The sequence below is a fragment of the Spodoptera frugiperda genome, chromosome 18, assembly GCF_023101765.2.
Source record: "Spodoptera frugiperda isolate SF20-4 chromosome 18, AGI-APGP_CSIRO_Sfru_2.0, whole genome shotgun sequence".
Classification (NCBI taxonomy): domain Eukaryota; kingdom Metazoa; phylum Arthropoda; class Insecta; order Lepidoptera; family Noctuidae; genus Spodoptera; species Spodoptera frugiperda.
The window spans coordinates 11241968-11261149 of record NC_064229.1 but is presented as its reverse complement, the minus strand read 5'-3'; the positions used below and the strand labels follow the sequence as shown (position 1 = coordinate 11261149).

Genomic DNA, 19182 nt, shown 5'->3' with positions numbered 1-19182 from the left:
AAGCATTCTGTTTAGACTAAACGCTTGCTAAAGCATTTTAAAGAAAAAAGAGTATTTCATGAATTGAATACTTATAGTGACTCCGTATTTGATACCAGATCAACTAAACCAAAGTAAAGTAAGGCGTAAAAGCCTGTATAAAACTGCCTACATATGTAATGTGTAATCTAGAAACTGACAGTTGGTAACCGGCTTTGTAATACTTAATTCTATTCAAGAATATGCGCATTAAAGTATCGATTACAGAACACACTGACATTGTAAAGGCACAAGCGACATACTGTCCCAGAGATCAGAAAGTAAACCAAACAAACGTCACTGTGTGTCGGATTACTTGACAAACCCAATTATTACGAACATTAGCACAAATATCATAGAAAAACACATTTTACACACAATAACTAAGCGTTGCCTCAACACAACGACTGTCAATCCACGTCACATTTTGGAATATCGACAAAATCCCTTTTACAGTGTCCATAACAATTGTATGGGTGATATTACACCACCACCTTAATAATACACCTCTATAACACGAAAATGAACTTTATTTCCTTAACATAAGGTTGTTTAGGAGTGTTTTGATAAAGTTGTTTAAGTAGAATATTGAATATTTAGGGACAATCGGTGTGAAAAGTGGTGCCGATCTATTACGGGTAATCGGATTAGTGGGACGTGTCGTTTCTATGGGCTTAAGGTAACAAGGCACGGTAAGGCAATATTGGCGATATTTTGCCAAGTTTACTCACTCAAAGGAATCGAGAATTGATTCTGTGACAAAGGCTCGGTATAGCTTCTTAACTTCTGCATTGAAAAGGTGAAATTATGATGGTAAGCGCAACTGTTCTGATATAATGTGTTTTTTTATGGAATAAATATTAAACAGTCACTGTTAATTCTTACACGAAAAATTAACTTTAATTAACAATTCTGTTGTTACTTACTATAATGTAGGTAACTCCATGAAGGTACTAGGTAAGGTAAGGTGGTAGATAATTAATAAATGTATCTTAACTGAAGACTCCATTACCTATAATAAAACGAATATTACTCTATCTTCACGATTTCACACAACATCCCCAAATCACACATAATAAACGCTAAATACGTATTTTTTGTTACAATTTGTCAATACTCACATCTGCTGTATCGGGTTCGATTCCCGACCCAATTGTAATGGGCCAGACAAATTGTCGGCCAATGAATACGCGTAATGGCACGCATGATTTCCTAGCTGAAGTGTAAAATGGCCATTTATTATGCGATTAATTTTAACGACAGTTGTTGACTTTAATACGCATTTATTTGTGCATCTATCTACAATATCTACTTCTAAAATGTAATTAGGTATGTGAAAAAAGCTAGAATTCAAACTACATAAACTTTAAGTTCCAAAAAAGACTTGACAAGCCAAAATGAATATTGGCCTTTTATGATTAGGTGTTTAATCAATCGAAACCTACGGTATGCAAAAATTATTGAAACACCTTCCATTATAACCAACACTTAAAAACTATCCATATATCCGGTCAGGAAGTCCATTTTATTCCCTAAACTCATTATTTATTGTTGCTCAACAAATAATAACTCGAGCGACAAAGGACGCGACACAATCGCAGCATGAATAGCACGCTTTACAGGCATATGTTTGGCAAAGGTGTCGGATAGTGAATGGGTCGGACTATTGGCCCGAGAGTAATTTATGAGTGCGAGTAATATTGAAATTGTAACTGTTACGGAATTAATGGCGGAGTAAATGAAGTGACGATTTAGTTGGAATTTATTGATTGTCTGCTTATTATGGTATACTTCGGTATCGTAACTCTAATTGTGAAGTCACTTGGAAATATATTTTATAAAATTTTACCGTTACTCCAGTAGCTGCATGTTCATCAATACATTGTGATACTCTTTACATGAAACTGATAAACATTATTTGATGAAACTGTTGAATACGTCTTATTTTATTCATAAAACTAAATATTATTATTAATACTCGGCTTACTTACGACTCGACGACCAAGTGTCGAAAAAGAACAACTTACCTATAACATAAACTATAATAACAAACCAGTATTATACGTAATTATGTAATTAAACATTTCATTATTATAAATTATTCAGCTTACTAAATAAAGCACTAATACAACTGTGCATATTGCAACACAACACCATCCTACATAGCCACTAACTACAGAACCTACCGAAATGAAACTGTCCCTACGTTCATTGGCAAAGGCTTTGTTTTCCCACTTAACGTTACGACCGCCAAGATTTACCGCTCCATACCGACTCTGCGACTAATCGCAGCGACTAACGACTAGTCGCGAGGGGTGGAGTGATTGTCTCGTTTTGATAGGGGTAACTGAGTGGTCAAGATGTTAAATGGCCTCCTAATTAGTTGCGCCCTTTCTATCCACCCTTTAAACAACACATATTAGAGGATAGATAAGCACCGTATCAGTAATTCTTTGTTGGTGACTTTTTTATTGTAACAGGTACATATACCTACAATATTGCTAAGAAAATGTTTAATTATAGAAGAATATTATTATACATTCACGTGTTCAAATTTCTTACGATTATTGGCAACAATTAACCACCTCTGTCATACATTGTGGCCAAACGCCACCCGCCGCCAAACAAAAAAATATATACATAGGTAAAAATGTTAATAAATTGGTTTATTGTAATTATTGAGTAGGTACATTTTGTTGCAATTGTAGTAATGAATGCTCATTGCAATCTACCAAATGTCTTTGTGTGAGGTACCGGTTGTATATTAAAGAGTTTGAGATAAGTTTACAAACAAATTTTATTATTGTCATTATTAAATCTACTGCAGAATTAAAAAATTAATAATAACAATCCCATTATAGTTCAATGTCCAAAATCCAAGTGTGAAGCAACGTTTAAAAATATTACATTAGGTACCTGATTTCCTTTTAAGATGCTCGTCAATATTGCGATTAGAAAATAATTTCCGAAAATAAATTAAAAGCAATAAAACTTTATGTACCTAATTTGTATTAATATAAACGAATAAGAACGTCTAAGTGTTTCATCACACTGCCCGAATAATGTAATGATACAGATTTGTACGAAATGTTTATTCCTCGGGAAATATTAAAAAAGATATCGCCTTCGTGGAATGATGAGGATTTCGTTGACACGAAACAAATAGCTGGAGGAATTTAAATTCAAAAACTAATAAAAGTGTTTTCAGCGAGATGCGGAACCTTAATATTATCGCATAAACTGAATGAATGAGCGCCGCGTACCGTGCGCACGACAAACTCAAATAGGAAACAAGATACATTTTTATAATCGTTATCTATTTCATTAAAATCCCTATTACAAAAATTATGGAAATAGTTCATGTAATACCTAGCACATCGTTTTCTTAAGAACTTTAAAAGCGAATAAAACGTAATTTTAATTAGGAAACTGCAACATCAGTACAATAGTTTTATCATAATCTAACAACTAACTAGAAACACTCTAATAAGCCCGTACATAAAGCTTTCTAAAATTAACTTTTATATAATTATTCTTCTCAGTAAAAACACAATACAACTTCACATACATACACATTGCCATCATCAAACCCATCTCCTCTATAATGGAATTCCAATTAACACAATTTTAGCAAACATACATTTGTAAACCAAATAACATTAACATGTACACATGCAAACGGTACACAAAGAGATAGATTTTTCAAAAATTTAACAGCCTGTCATTGAGGCTCGACTGGCGGGGGCGGGGGCGCGATGGAGGGGGGGGGGTGGAAAGTAATCAACAATTTAAAATTGGGGGCTAATCTCGCGCCCGCCGTAATCGTCGGTGATCGGTCTCTCTGCAAGGGAGGCTGCTCATGTAGCAGCGTGACAGCTGCTTAGCCGTGCTGACAAACATTGCTGTGTCTTTGAGAGCCTGTTAAAATTGTAATGGGGATTGACTTTCTTTCCAACTTTTCGTTTAAGACTTTTTAACTTGTCAATTAACAATAAACTAATTACTACTACATTACGTGAGTAGGCCGATAACATAGTAATTAATTTAGTATGTCTCACGAAAGTTACAATAAAATCATAATTACTATTTTATATTTATAGCATGTATAGGTACGTTTTCTAAACAACATATCAATAATACTTTTAAGTGCCACAATACATCATGAAGATTCTAGACTTGTTTAAACAGAAAATCTTTGAGCTCATGAAATCCGTTATGAGCCAATTGCTTAGCGATCAATTCATGAGACAAGGCGTCAAGAGTACAAACATAAGAACACAACGGACACGTGTTCTCACTTACCCTTCTCCGTGTACTTTAGAACATGAGTTACTTCCTATTTTTAAACTACATTTATATTAGTTAAAATAATAGAAACTCCTCTCGTGAGTAAACTCCTCAAGACGTTTTGTTTTTCCGACAAATTGACACGACGCTTATCTTACGTAGATCCCTCTACACTCTAATTTTATTCTTGTCTTAAATCTTGCTATCTCTTTTTTCCTAAACACCAATAAGACATTATAAATGGGTAATCTTTGCTTAATTATCACTTCGATTATTTGGAATTCGGATGTTTCGAATTAACTGAAAATTTTGGGTTCTAACTATGTAGTTGAGTTCGGCATTTCCTGACTAAAACCAAATGGAAGAAGTTTATTGTTTCTAAGTATTTTCTCTATCAATTACGCTGAAACTACTGAACGGATTTTGATGAAATTTGGTATACAGGCAGGGTATAAGCTGACTTGGTTGATAAAATCAATTTTTATCCCTAGGAAACGTGGGCGAAGCTGTTAGCAGAAACTAATATTCTGAAAAAACTACATTAAAAGTTTGTGAAATAGAAAGGTAGTATAGAATGGTTTTATTGCTACGGGCAATATCTACTAGTCTTTCTCCAGATAACCAATTAAGTATTATAACAAAACCTTGTCAATTTATCCTTTAATTTATTGTTAAACAAAATAAAACAACTTGCTACTCAAGGGTAACTCAGACAATTCAAAGTAAATCAATATAATTCCGAAGTGACCTTGTGCTGTCATCATTAATCGAGCAACAACTGTTCCACACATTAATCAGTAATTAACGGACAGACTGATCAGTCACGCTGACACTGACAACAGTGACAGTGACAGCTTGACAGTCCTCCGCAGGACTCCGCCAAGGCCAATGTCGCGCGATTAATTAAAATGTTTACTTAATCACCGAGGTAATTAAATTACATTTCAATTAATTATGTAAAGTTTGATAAAGTATCTATATCGAGTTGCCAATGTAATGACTAGGCAGCTACCTGATTAAAAGATTTTTGATCCTAAGAATCTTAAACGGTGACATAAGTTTAAATAAGTTGTAGTTACTACTTAGTTACCTATATCAACTTTTACACAAAAAAAATTGTTTATTCACAAAGAAGAATTTTTCGTTGTTTTTAAACCAATAAAAAAATCTTGCAAAACTTTATCTCCTTTGAATAGAAACTAACTTTGGTACTTGACACGTGTAGCGCCATCTATACAACAGGGTAGGAATTAACAAAGATGGTAGGTTGGCTGAATTTTGGTAAAGGCTTAGTATTTAAATTGATATAACTCATCGAAAAAAAGAGTTCAAAGAATTTAATATAGCAAATATAAGCAACTAGTTAATTTTGAATAAGATTCCATTTCAGTTTAGATAGCTACCTATGTCCGTAGTTCTAGTATAGAGGCACAGATGGCGTTTATAAGACAGCGAAGATAAACTTTCGTTAATACCAGTATCATATAGTAGATGGCGCCACTTAATTTTAAGCTTCAAACTTTTGCTATAAACTTTTATTTTTAATGGTTCTTAGTATAGAAATATTTTTGTATCTATATAGATCGAATGTTATTTCTTTTTAAACTATTTATACTGGCAATTAAGCTTATGAGTTGCGGGTCAGCAGAAACGCTCCTTATAAACGCATCACGAAACACGAGTGTGTTACGTTACGTAATAACTTAAAAATAGGTAATGACATCTTTATTTTTGTAAAATATATTCTTTCTCTATTTCTTTATCATCAGTAACTTAAAAATTATATGTATTCATATCTACTGTTACCAACTTTTCAATAAAATGTTCCTTTTTTCTGCAAAAGGGGGTAAGTAAAACATGATAAAATTATGGAAAACTATTTATTTCTCATCGTGACTATACGTATACTAGAGCTACATCATTATGAGTACAGCGCTCTCCGGAAACTATGCTAAAATCTTTTATATCTAATGATATCAATTTACAAATTTTGTTTTCACTCACTTTCATTATTATGTACAGTAGGGCACTAAGTTATTAAGCTTCAAAAATATTTCTGACTTTATAAATACTGAACTAGGTAGGATGTACTATAGGCGTTCTATAATTAGGTATTGCTATATAAAAAAATATTTGTTACAATAGAGGCAGAATTTTCATTTTAAGTAGTTTATATTAATATGTCTGATGGTTTCCTCACATGATTAGAAAATTCATTAATTTTTTTTTAAACATTAATCATTTTTCTGGTTTTATTAAGAGTTTAATGTAGCAAATATTTGGGCGAAACATCGGAAGACATTTTAGACAATAATATAATTGAACGGAATATTTTATTTGGTTTTTCTTTGTCATCCAATTTCCCTAATTGTATTTTTTAATACTATTTACAATATGGACGTGTGAGAGGAATACTAACTGGCAAAATATAATGACATGGAGTTATGGGATAGGTATTGTTAGGTAGGTACTATTTACTTTAAAAATCGGACATTATTTACGTAGGCAGTATATTCTAGTGTATTATTTTATTAAAAGCGCATTAAACGCACAAATTATTGATTTTCGTTTGTACTATTTTATCAGCTGAATATTACATTTATGGACTACAATAACAAAATTGTTATACATACAAAAATTAGTAATATGACGAAGGTACTTAAAAATAAATATTAAATTCAATAAAAATCGTGTGTACTTCTCCAGCTCAATATTATATAATAATGTTTCAAAATAAGTATTTATTTTAGCTAATAACTACAAAATTATTGCACAAAACTAATAAACACATATTTAAAATGTAGTTTATTACAATCACTGTATAAAAAACTGATAATTAAAAGCTTTGTTTTATAACTATGAAATAGTGTTGCCAAATTAATAACGAAGAACACAATACAATTTGTACTTACAAGTTAAAAACTCTATTTGACTTGGCCTCTATTTTTATAATCTGGCAACACTCGTATACATACAGTTTTGAGATTTGGCCAACAGATGGCGTTACTTTATGTTTCCTAAGTTATTAGCGAACATCAAACCGAAAGAAAAATGTTATCGTATCTAGTCTACATACACAAAGTAAGCTTGTACAAAACTTTAATTACCCACACAAACTCAAAAATATTTACAAAACAGGGCTCCATTGCATTATTCTAACAAACTGGGAGCATGGTAGAGCACCGCCAAATTCTTTGAAACAATATTTAAGTAGTAGCACTTAGCAGTAATGAAAAATACTTTTTTCTGTAATATCTTCGTTTTGCTTTTAATATCAACGTTTTAAACAATATCCTAAAATGTTCCCCAAGTTCCAACACAATGGCATGGAGCCCCAGACTTACAGATCAGTCACCACATCTTTTGATTTCAATAAGATAAAATATAATATCCCCATCGCATTATCATCGTCATTAGATTCAATCTTTCTAGGGCAAACGATAAAATTGATTTGATTTAAACGATCTTCACTAACACCTAATTTCTATAATGTAATAAAATCCTTAATCTTTTTGATGACCCTGATAGTTTTGCTTTCCATGAGAAAGGTAATATCCAAGACAGCAGTAACTGACCTCAAGTTGGACTAAGCTATGTTCCTAAAGTTTACATCTCAACATTACTCAGACTATCGAACTTCATCTCTTTCACTTCTTCAGGGTTGAAACTTTTCACGGAAACTTTCCCGTCACCCGAGAGGTCCGTACTCGATAACTTATTCGTAATCTTCGTTATCGATATACGGCTCTCGATATCATTCGAATCACATATCGTTTCTAATATTACACCTTTCTCAACTTTCCTCGGTTTGGTTATGACTTGACTAACTTTAGTGTTTCTTAATTTCTCACTGAGTAGCTTGTTGCAAGTTTTCCTAGACATGTCGAGAGCTAGCGGGTCTTCTGGTGGCGTTTCTTTCTTCTCTTCTGGTTTGTTCTGTTGTTTCATTTCTGCTACTTCTGCGTTCGTTACGTTGTCTTTCTTCTTCCATTTCGTTCTTCTGTTTTGGAACCAGATTTTTACCTGGAATTGAGAGAAAAGATTTGTTAATACACTTGAGACAATTAACCTGTTGACTGTTCAGTTGCTTAGGTATTGCAATGTCAAATTAGCCAGGGTTTACAAGAGTATTGAGCCTAGAATAGCCGAAGTTAACCCTTGAACTTCCTCCATTGGGTCGGGTATTGTAACAAGCGGCGGTGGTGTTGCCAGGGGACGTGTGAGTGGCGCGGGTGTGTGGTGTGTGCGTCGCGAGTGTATCGGTTCACAAACAGTTAATTACGAGCTGATCGATCCCAGCCCGAGGGAGCCAGTGCTGGGGCACTGTCGATATCGATGTTAGGTACAATCACACGATTGTACGGATTATCAAGTTACTGACTTCTATCGGATTACTTATTTAGTGATCTGCTGTGATTGGCCTATTTAGTTGCAGTGCGCGATGAAATAAACAACTGGTTCTACATTTTTATTGTATGCAAATTAGAGCTGGTTACTAAATGCTGATAATTGCTGAAATATTATACCAATGCTGAAAATATTCAGCAAACATACTAATCACCTAGACTATGAAACAACAATGCTTAAATCAACCCCTAACTATTAATTGAGTTGAGAATACAATAAAACCTCATAATGGAAGTGAGTGCAAGTAGTTAGTGTGCGTCATAAAATAACCGTAAAACTGCAGTAACCGCCACCTCAGGATGCATGTCTGTTGGCTCGTTATCATCCCCCGGCGCACGGCGGGGGTTGCGTTTGATTGCGCTAACACTTTGTGTAGGAATCGACACTCAATATTACTGTATTATTGCCTCTTATAATAAGTATGGGTCTTATAAATTGTCAAACATGGGTACTGTATTACATAATATCCATCTCTGTATGTTAAGTCTATTTAAAGTTTTTTTGTTATTTTCAAAATGGAAATAATTATAGAAACTACACATTTTAAACAGTTTTGGAAATTACAAAAAGAATACAGTATGTAGATACTTTAACTAGTTTATTAGACCTAGAATCAGATCTTGTTTTATAAATACATGACGTACTAAGATCACTCACAGTAATTAGCTACACACATGGATCCAAGAAAAGCTTTAAATATTTCGTTTATGTTTCTTCAAGAGATCTTCAACAATTTTACATACAAAGATGTACTTAAACCTAATAATAAATATGATAACAAATCATAGATCAATAATAATTAAAATTGATCTAATGCATACAGCATACAGTCTGCAAGCCGCTGATTGCCTAGGTATATTACTTTCATTGAGCCGGCAGTCGGCAGTCGGTCAAGAGATCGCTCGTCTATTAGCAGTCATTACTCTAAACTGGTTTAACTCGATAGTAATGCCATTACGGGTAATCTTTCTCCCATACACTCCGACTTAACAGCTGATGTTTATGATTAAAGATAAATTACTTCGAGCGAAGTCGATTTCGCTTAATCAGTTTTGTAGTTAATGTGGGAATTGCGATAGGTACTGCGTGTTACCCACACAGAGTACGTACGGAGCGGTGTTTAGTATTAAATCGTAACATAATTTCAGATCAGTAATAATGCTAGACAGTTATGAGCAAACTTAACGTGGTTATTCATATTATAATATCCTTTTTCCGAACCTACGGAAGGGAAGCGAAGGAACCTTTTCTTTTAAGCTTTAAATAATTGCCATAAGTAAAGATTTTTGCTAATAATTTTAAATTATTAGCAAAAATTTACTATTTATGTACTTCTTGCAACATTGACTTATTGCTCATCTAGATTGTTTTTATATAATAATTTTTGACGTGTGAAAGTGCTCTTTTAGTTTTCTATTTACAGATAAGAATTTGACCGGATTGCCCTTAGGCAAGTAAGATCCATTCTAAACAACTCTCTTATTTCTTTATCAAATGTATCTTCTGTAAAATCATCCATACTTTCTCTACCCTTCTCCCCTGTCCTCCCTGTATCCCAGCACAGATGACAAACGCCAGGCATTATGATGTACAGGGCTGCACACACACACACGCCGCGGCACAATGGCGCGACATGTAATTGCCGCGCAAATTAATCCGGGTAACATGTGACATTTGACTCGGACTCCGCTGAACACACAACTACACCTTCACTTAGGATGCGGACACATGTAGAGGAACTGTTGTAGGGATTCTGTTTATTGAAATATTTTGGCTAAAGCTATTGCTTTACACGAAGTAATTTCCAAATTAACAGAATGTAAGATTATATAGTAATTTTTAGTAAATAATTACGAAATAATAGTAATTTTTAGTAAATAATTAATCAGACAATAATTAGCGAAAAATGTTTTCTTTTACTAATTTAACATTTAATAAACCTAATTATAGCACTAACATAAAGGTAATCAATATGGTAAAGGAACAGACGGACGATTTTCTTAGAGCTTTAAAATGACTACAAATATAGTAACGTTCCCCCCAGTGTGTCCACAGCCTAACACCACAATGCAATCCACTTGCTTGCAAACATGAAGATAATTATTATTGATTGCACATTAGCACGCCTGAGTGAGACAGACATATTACATTACACACGAGTGAGCGAGAGGTCACACTTCCGAGATGGATTGATAGTGTTACATGTCAAAGGAGGGCTAATTGGACGTTTGTGTCAAACTTGGGTAGGCAGGACTAGAGGTGGTCCATGGAGTTACGACTGTGGGTTTCAATTTTCATTTGATTAGAAATACATGAAAGAGTAGTTTATTCTTTGGACCAAATGCAGCATATCGGTTGGAATTCGGAGAGGACGAATTTTTTATTTACGGCGCACGGAACTAGTGGGCCGCCCCTTAAGTGGTGACAAGGGTGATGGGACGGTTTGCGTGCTGCTTGCAGTGCAAATGAGATTGGTGGCAATGCATATGAGATGTGATAAAGATGACCAATTCCTCAAAATATAGTGAACAATAATTGTTCAATAATTGAAAATAATAAATTTAAGGCAATACGACCTTTTAGAAGTTTAACACGCGTGGGCAATTAAATCAAATCATAAACCTAAGAAGACCCATAACAAGAATTACAGTTAACGAAGTAATCATAGGTACATTATCGTAATAAAGTATATCATAGAAGCCACCTGTCAAGTTAAAGCAAAACAATACGACAAGTACTTCATACAGAAATAAACCAGATTCCTATAATAATTAGCAATACGTGAGTAATTAGTTTGTTTCTAGGAATTGTTAGGAATACCTCTCGGAGTGACAATGAGACGGAGGAGGCAGGGAGTGACTCGTCTCAAACAATTAGTGAGGGAATGTCATCCAATACATTATACATTACTGTGTTGTTTTAATTGATAGGAATTGTGTTTCTTAGGAGATTGGCTTACATTATATTGTTCTTGTGTTGTTTATGTGTAGTCATGCAAAAATAGGCTTTAAAATAAGGTGAATAAGACAATCTAATCTACTTATACTCATTTGGTCATTGCCAAGCTTCGTACTTTAGAATAAAAGTTTACAAGTTCAACTAAATTAGTACCGTATTAAAATTGAGCGAAATCAACCCTAAATCACTAAAATAATTAAAATGCATTCCTACAAACGAAGTTTACTTTAGCCTCAATTCATTCCTAAACCACATCTATCCGACTAATGAATTACAGCGCAGCGCAGGTTATCGAGCAATGTGGCAGTGCATCAATTAGGCACACGATAACATCACTATCATAAGGCCCACTGTTCACGGTAGTTCAGGCAATCAATATTACCGCGGAGCATCGCTTTGTTCGGGAGATCAGTGTACAGGACCCTATTAGTACGGACTACGGCCGTGTAGGGACGGGGCGGTGTCGAGGGATTTGTCGATGATTTGACTTGGTTTGTGTGTTGTGTGTTAGGTTTTGTGTTTCATGTAGGTAGGTATGAATGAATTGTAATTAGTTTAGTGTTGTTCAGTATTAGTTGTTTACTTTATTGTGTGGTAACAATAACTGTATTATAAATACAACGGTTTGAAAACTAAATGTTTGAGTAAGAATGATTTATCTCTTATCTCCCAATTATAATGAGACTTTAACAGAAATCCTTTAAAAGTCAGTCTATAAAGGTCCTTATATGTATTAAATCAAGCTACATAATATAATTATGAAGGCTACATTACGATATAACATTACACATCAATATAATTACACAGAGCTCGCATAATAAGGAAACAGCAATCAATGGCGCAGTCTCTAACGTCATGTTCGCAAGATCATCGTACATGACCCTATTAGTGCAAGCAATTGCCTAGGGAAGGGACAGTATCGATACAACGCCAACAATCACAACTCTAATAGGGTTGCTCTGCTCTTTGTATTTTTAGTATAAACTAAAACGGAATGGGGGCTGAAAGCCGGTAACCTATACATAATCCTATTATTGTTGACTCTTGCATAGTGATGGGATTCGTTTATCGACATGATATTTTTTTTGTCTAATGAAAAAGACTTAACATTGAACCATGAATAAACCTTATAGTGTTATACTTTTCTGTCCAAAAAGTATCACAATTTAGTAAATGTTTGAAACTTAATTGCTGTTTAGTGAAATAATAGATAGTTTGAATGAAAAGACACACAATGCATAAACAGTGAGCAGTCAATAGCACTCGGTGTCGCAAGCGGCGCGCGGCGTGTTCGCGAGATCATTGTACACGACCCTATTAGTGACGGGTTTCACTAGGGACGCGGGAGAGTCGATACAATGTGATATCGATAAATTATTTTATTTATTTTTATACGTTTAAAAATATTTATACGAACTATTAAATTATTTTTTAAGTAATGAAACAGAAATGTACTCGTAAATAATACGAAACGACGTACGAGCAGTGTTTAAAAAGGGTTCCACTGTTTTAAGTTTTTATTTTATTGTAAGAGATTGTGATTTATATAAAAACATTGCAAAATCAATTGACGAGTGTAAAACGTGTTCTTAATTATACATTACAATTAATTTATGGCACACTATAAACAGTGCAATGATACATTTATTTATAGTGGACAATTAACGAGTCGAGTGATTGTATCGTGTTTCCATATAAATAGCGAAGCGACAGTAATTACTTTATTTGTCTGGTTCTATAAAACTTCAAGTCAATATAATTTTTACTGTGTTAAAATGTCGCATTTTTACACCATTTAATGCGCAATATCTGTCTCCTGTCAGAAATATCGATAAAAAAGGAAAATCAATAAAATGCCGTTCATTCATCGAGCGCATCGTCCATCACTAGGCTTATCTAAGCCGCTGGCGATCGAAGCCAATGACTAAGCCCCGTTAATCGAACAATTATTCATTGAAGATAGTCATCCCTCCTCATCCCTCCCCCTCCCTCGCGGAGGACGAACAATCAATTATTTCATCCCCTTTGTTCTTTTGGGACCGTTTGCCGGAATAGGCTTAGAAACTTTTCGTAGTCGGTATCTTTTTCTTGAGGTGGTATATTATTAGTGTAGGTTTGGTTAGGTAAATATTTAATGAGACCATACTTCCTTTCTATATTAGTAGACAGAGACACAGATATATTTTTAAAGGCAACCAAAGCTTTCACTGCGGTCTAAGTTCGCCATCACACCAGACAAAGGTTCCTTAGTAACGCACTCGGCCTGTCTGGTAATCCATGAACCATGGAAAATTTTTATAAAAGCATTATGGTCGTAGCTCGAAACTAAACCAAATCACCACAGATGGGGCCCCGCGGCAGACTTACCGGGTTGCCGGGGCTCCGGCTCGACGAACGAGAAGGGTAGGAACATGGTGGTTTTTAGTAAGAGGTGTGGGATAGGATTAAAGTTTATCATTTAAATAGCATAGGTTTACCTTAAATTAATTAGAATTTCACATCACCCATTAATGTCAGCAGTAAAATAGATTTTCGCAATACCCAAACCGATAGCTTACATAACTCGCATAAGTTATTACAGTATAATCCCATCAAATTTGTGAAAGTTTACCCACATTACGTTTAATAACAGTTAATTGATATTATATCGAGGCATCGTTAATCGTGACGGAAAGTGAGTCCACTCGATTGAATCGGTAACCAGTACCGAGTATCGATCAATCGGTTTAGACAAGCAAATCGATTTGTGTGATTAAATTATTATCGTTTTGCGTTCCAATGGATTTGTAAGTGGTTTGTGATTCGTTAATTAGGTATCGATTTGATTGCATTAAATTGTATCACATTGGTAAGCTTGTTTCGGTATTACAGTTCCGAATGTAGCTAATTAGTATTGTGTGGAAGTACTTATTGTGCTAATTAATTCGTTGTATTACGTATCACATTCACGTGAATGCATTTTATTGTTTCCACTACTGTTTATGTGTTTTCAATCGAAATTCCTACATAGATTACGTTTATCCGATCAATTCATTGCGTAAAAAATACTTTGACAAGTACATTTTAATACTATTGATATTGAATGCCTATTACCAGTAACCAGCAACCATCGATTACGTATAAGGACAGGTTCGCACGACACAACCTATTAATGTATCTATACTCCAAGATTACGGCTATTGCCTACAACGGGTACAACAAGGCTATTGCAGGCTGTAGCTAGCTATAGTAGCTGGACAATATAATCCGAATGAGCTGTCAATCTCGATGACAGCTCAACGGGCGCAGTTAGCATTGATGTCCACCGACAGTGCTGCCATCTGTTAGCATTGTAGCGACGGAATCTTGTTAACCTGCAGAGAATTAGTTGCGACAACTAGATTGGATTGTGTGCTGCTATATAATGGGTAGAAGATGGTGTGTATATGACTGCACGGTTGGTGCAGTGGCTGGGCAACTGGCTGCTGCGTAACGTGTAACGGATTCGATTTCTGCACAGAACAACTCTTTGTGTGATTTACAAATTGTTGTTTCGTGTCTGGGTATCATGTGTAAATGAAATTATGTTTTGTAAACGCACCCACGATACAGGAGAAAAACATAGTGTTGGGCAACGTTTTTAAGAAAAATAAAATGGATTCTTAAATCGGGTACCTATACTTATTTATATCAATGAATCAAATTGTACTTAAATATCGTGGCATCTCTGTCATTCTATAAAGAATTTGTAGCGACAGAACTATTGAGACCGTTTCAATAAGTTGAACTAATCACTTATTTAAAGTCACTCGTGCCTCAAAATACCAGGACAACATGACCAGCTAAGAACACCACACCACACAATGCAATGAAACACAAATCGCCACACATGTCCATAGTCTATAAAGCATGTTACACACTGCGCTCAATATATCTGTTACATATTGAATTAAACTGTTGTGCACATATTTCCGGATCGCCGCCATATTTTACGGCCAATTAACTTTTAATTATTATAAAGCCTTACAGGTTGAGTGGTCGGATCTATTTTTTATTTGTGCTCTCTATAATTTAATGTATTGTTAAATAGTTCATGAATATTGCATTGACTCGCTCTTTGTACGGTTAAATTAAATGTGATTGTGTTGTAAGTGTGTGTCGTGGGTGTATCTCTTGATGGTAGATTTTATTTTGTTAATGTGCATCTGTGTGTCTGCTATTCATCTTACCAAAGTGTTTAAGCATTATATATGTCACGTAATTTGACCTTGAAAAGCAATCAAATCCTTTTTATTTTTGTATCATTAGTGCCCCTTTTTAGCCGACATAGGCGAGGCGAGAGGGAGTGTCAGACACTTACTGACTAAAAACCACACAGTTCCTATTCCTGTTTTAGAGCCGGAGACCCAGTAAACTCGCTAGGTAGTCCTGCAAAAGCTTCTTTCCTTCATGTCTTAAAATCTTCGTACAGTTCACCTTGATCAGTCATCTTAATTAAAACTATTTCATTTAAAGGAACGCTTACACAATTAGATAACTTAATAGCTCTTTATAAACTACCCTATTGCTTAATTATCTCTATAAGCCTCTGGCAGACAAACCCAGTGGCACCACTAGTTCAATATAAATCCGCAAGCTGGCCCGTCATTCAGTGTGTATGTATGTGTACTCAGTGTGTGTACACGGTGTTCGTGTGTGTGTGCGATCTGTTTATAATTAAGAGCAGATATTACTCCGCGCCGTATGAACGATCAAAAGGTTGCACGGATGTGGAGGCACTGGAAGTGGCGTTGTTATGTTATGCTTACGCTTACCTAATTGGGAAATGGATTTATTTAAGGTTGTACCTTAATCGGCCCAGTATAATTTGATGACACAAAACGTAGGAGTAGTTTTAAATGTTTTTAAATGTTCTTGTACCAATATTTTATGTATCAATCAATAACAACAATAAGGTTATTCCACAGTTTAGGGAGCACGATTAAATTTTTTTCACATACTCACTTAAAATAGAATTTTGAGTTGAATGCAAAAAAATATATTAAAAGAGAGCTGATTACCTGCACATTGATCAAGAACAGTGAACACAACTTACTTAACACTTAGTTCTACAACCACATGCCCCATCTAGTAACCAAGTATCGTGGTGCGGAGGGCGCGTATAATTCATTTAGTTGGCATATTATTTCATCTCATTAAGCGGGTCGTTACAGGTGAATACAGTCCAATTACACCAGCTGTGTGTGAGTGCTCATGGACCTCACACTCCCAGGACCACGGAGTCTTTATATCTTTCTTCTTTTGTATCTAATTTGAATTGCTAATAGTTTTTTTCCTCAAATTATCTTCTTTCAGAGTTTTTTTATGGTTTAAGCTCGTAAAAGAGTAGTCGGGTCACCTGATGGTAAACAATCGCCGCCGCTCATGGACACCCGAAACACCAGAGGCGTCACATAAGTGAGTTAAAGCCGTTTGGGGGTTAAGAATTTAAGGGTTGTTAGGGAATCAGGGATTGGGAAGATTGGGAAGATAATTGTGCCTGTGTGATTATGATAGTTGCAAGTGCGTTATCAGCTTTTAGTAAAATGAAGAACGCCTTTCTAGGTTTTTAATACTTGAAGGTATCGTTTCGAAATTGTATGGTACTATAGGCGACAGTTTGTTTTACAACTGTTTTGTAGTAAATGAGTATTGTCATAGATCGAAAGTTATGTCTTAGCCAAAACTAACTTCATCATACTTTGGTATCCAAGTAACTTCAGCAATGTCTCAAATGTCCACTTGTGTGGCTAATTGTTTAATACCTCCAACTTCAAAGTGGCCATCAGCTGCCACAGATCAACATGGCTGTCCACTTCATTTGTGTCTAATTAATCATTAATTATTACCCCTTGTGTCCTTGTGTGCTATCAATATTATTGCCGAAGCGTTCTATGTTTGTGAAAAAACGATCTTAATCTTAACAAAGTTTAAAACTAGGAATTGTTTTGTAATAGGTATAGGACGCAAAAAGGACAGATTACATGATGGTAAGCAATTAACGCTGTCTACGGGTACTCACCATCCAAGAGATCGAAGTGTTATCGTAAAAAATGATCTTAAACTAAGTTTAGAACCCCGAAATGTTTTGTTTTGGTACAGCAAGTAAACGAACAGACAAATAACCTGATGTTAAGCAATTATCACAGCCTATGGTTACTTACAACCCAAGAGGAAGGTTTTCAAAAGTATATAGTGAAAGATTGTTTATAAAATTACTAATAGACCACAGACCTAAACACAATTCATCTACTCATCATTTAACGAAAAGCTATCATATAATTTCCCAGCCACTACAGCTTAAATTGAAACAATAGTTGACTAATGCATCACATACAAAGAGATACAGTACTGAAACAATATTGTGTTCAGGAAGCACTGACTGAGGGGATGCGTCCATCTATCTCCCGGCTGTTAGCTATCTACATACAATGTATGTTTGTATGTAGGGGGTAGTACAGTGCCCGGGTGTGATTACATTAAGTTTGATAAATAGCTACAGGATTGTGAAGCTGTGCAACATATATTTTAAATTAAATATTATATTTTGTATAAGTTATTAATATTGTTTAGGAAAATCTACTTATTAAAAGTCTACTTATTAAAAAGAGAAACAAATCAAATCCTGATTATATTATAAAGGAGGATGCAAATCCTGGTCCCACCTTCCAATATTTATGTGAGCTGAATAAAAGTTGCTATAACGCCAAGTTCCAAATCTTAGTCCGTTCAGAATTATTCTTTATTAAACATGGCAGTTTTATCAGTAGCCAAGTAATGCTATTTTCACGTTATAATTACATTTGTGCTTTATACACGTAGTGTAGATACTAGGAAACTTAGGAATCGAAAATCACTTAATTTTATTTATTATTTTTATCTCACACATATGTTTAATCCAATAAACCATTATAGCACAAACACTATATTTAAAAAGATACACATTTATGAGTATCAATTTGATCGCAAAATATATAATTTATGTGCTATCATTCGACAGCTATTGATCTGTCATGGCCGACTAGTTCCGTTTAAAAATACACGACCACTGCCGACCCCATCGAGCCTTTAAACATATTTAACGTGAATAGTAGTTTTCCTGAAACTGACAGAACCTTCAGTAAGTAGAAGTATATCATTGTTTATTCAATAATCCATTGATTGTATTAAAAAGTAAAGGAAGAGTGATTCTTCAGCTGTGGTGTAAAGTTTGTTAGGCACTTTCTTCAAAGAAAGAGTATCGTATCGTCACGCCTTTTATCCCCGAAGGGGTAGGCAGTGGTGCACAATACGACACGTAAGCCTACTGTACAATCCGGAGCTACGGACTACCTAGTGGGTTTACCGGGGCTCCGGCTCGAAAAACAGGAGTACGATGGTGGTTTTTAGTCAGTAAGAGTCTAACACTCCCTCTCGCCTCGCCCAAGGCGGGAGAATTCATAGGATGATTTACCCCCTTAAAAAAAAAAAAAGCCTACTGTACAATGTACACTC

General features: G+C 34.9%; 1 protein-coding gene across 1 annotated transcript in view; it reads right to left on the bottom strand.

Annotated features, from left to right (window-relative positions):
• Positions 1-6170: 6170 nt before the first annotated feature.
• Positions 6171-19182, bottom strand: part of LOC118278041 (uncharacterized) — a 75051-nt gene continuing 62039 nt past the window's right edge. Inside the window, exon 4 of the mRNA XM_035597097.2 lies at positions 6171-8328. Coding sequence (XP_035452990.2) covers positions 7912-8328 — 417 coding nt within the window. The 3' untranslated portion in view covers positions 6171-7911. The remainder of the gene's footprint in view (positions 8329-19182) is intronic.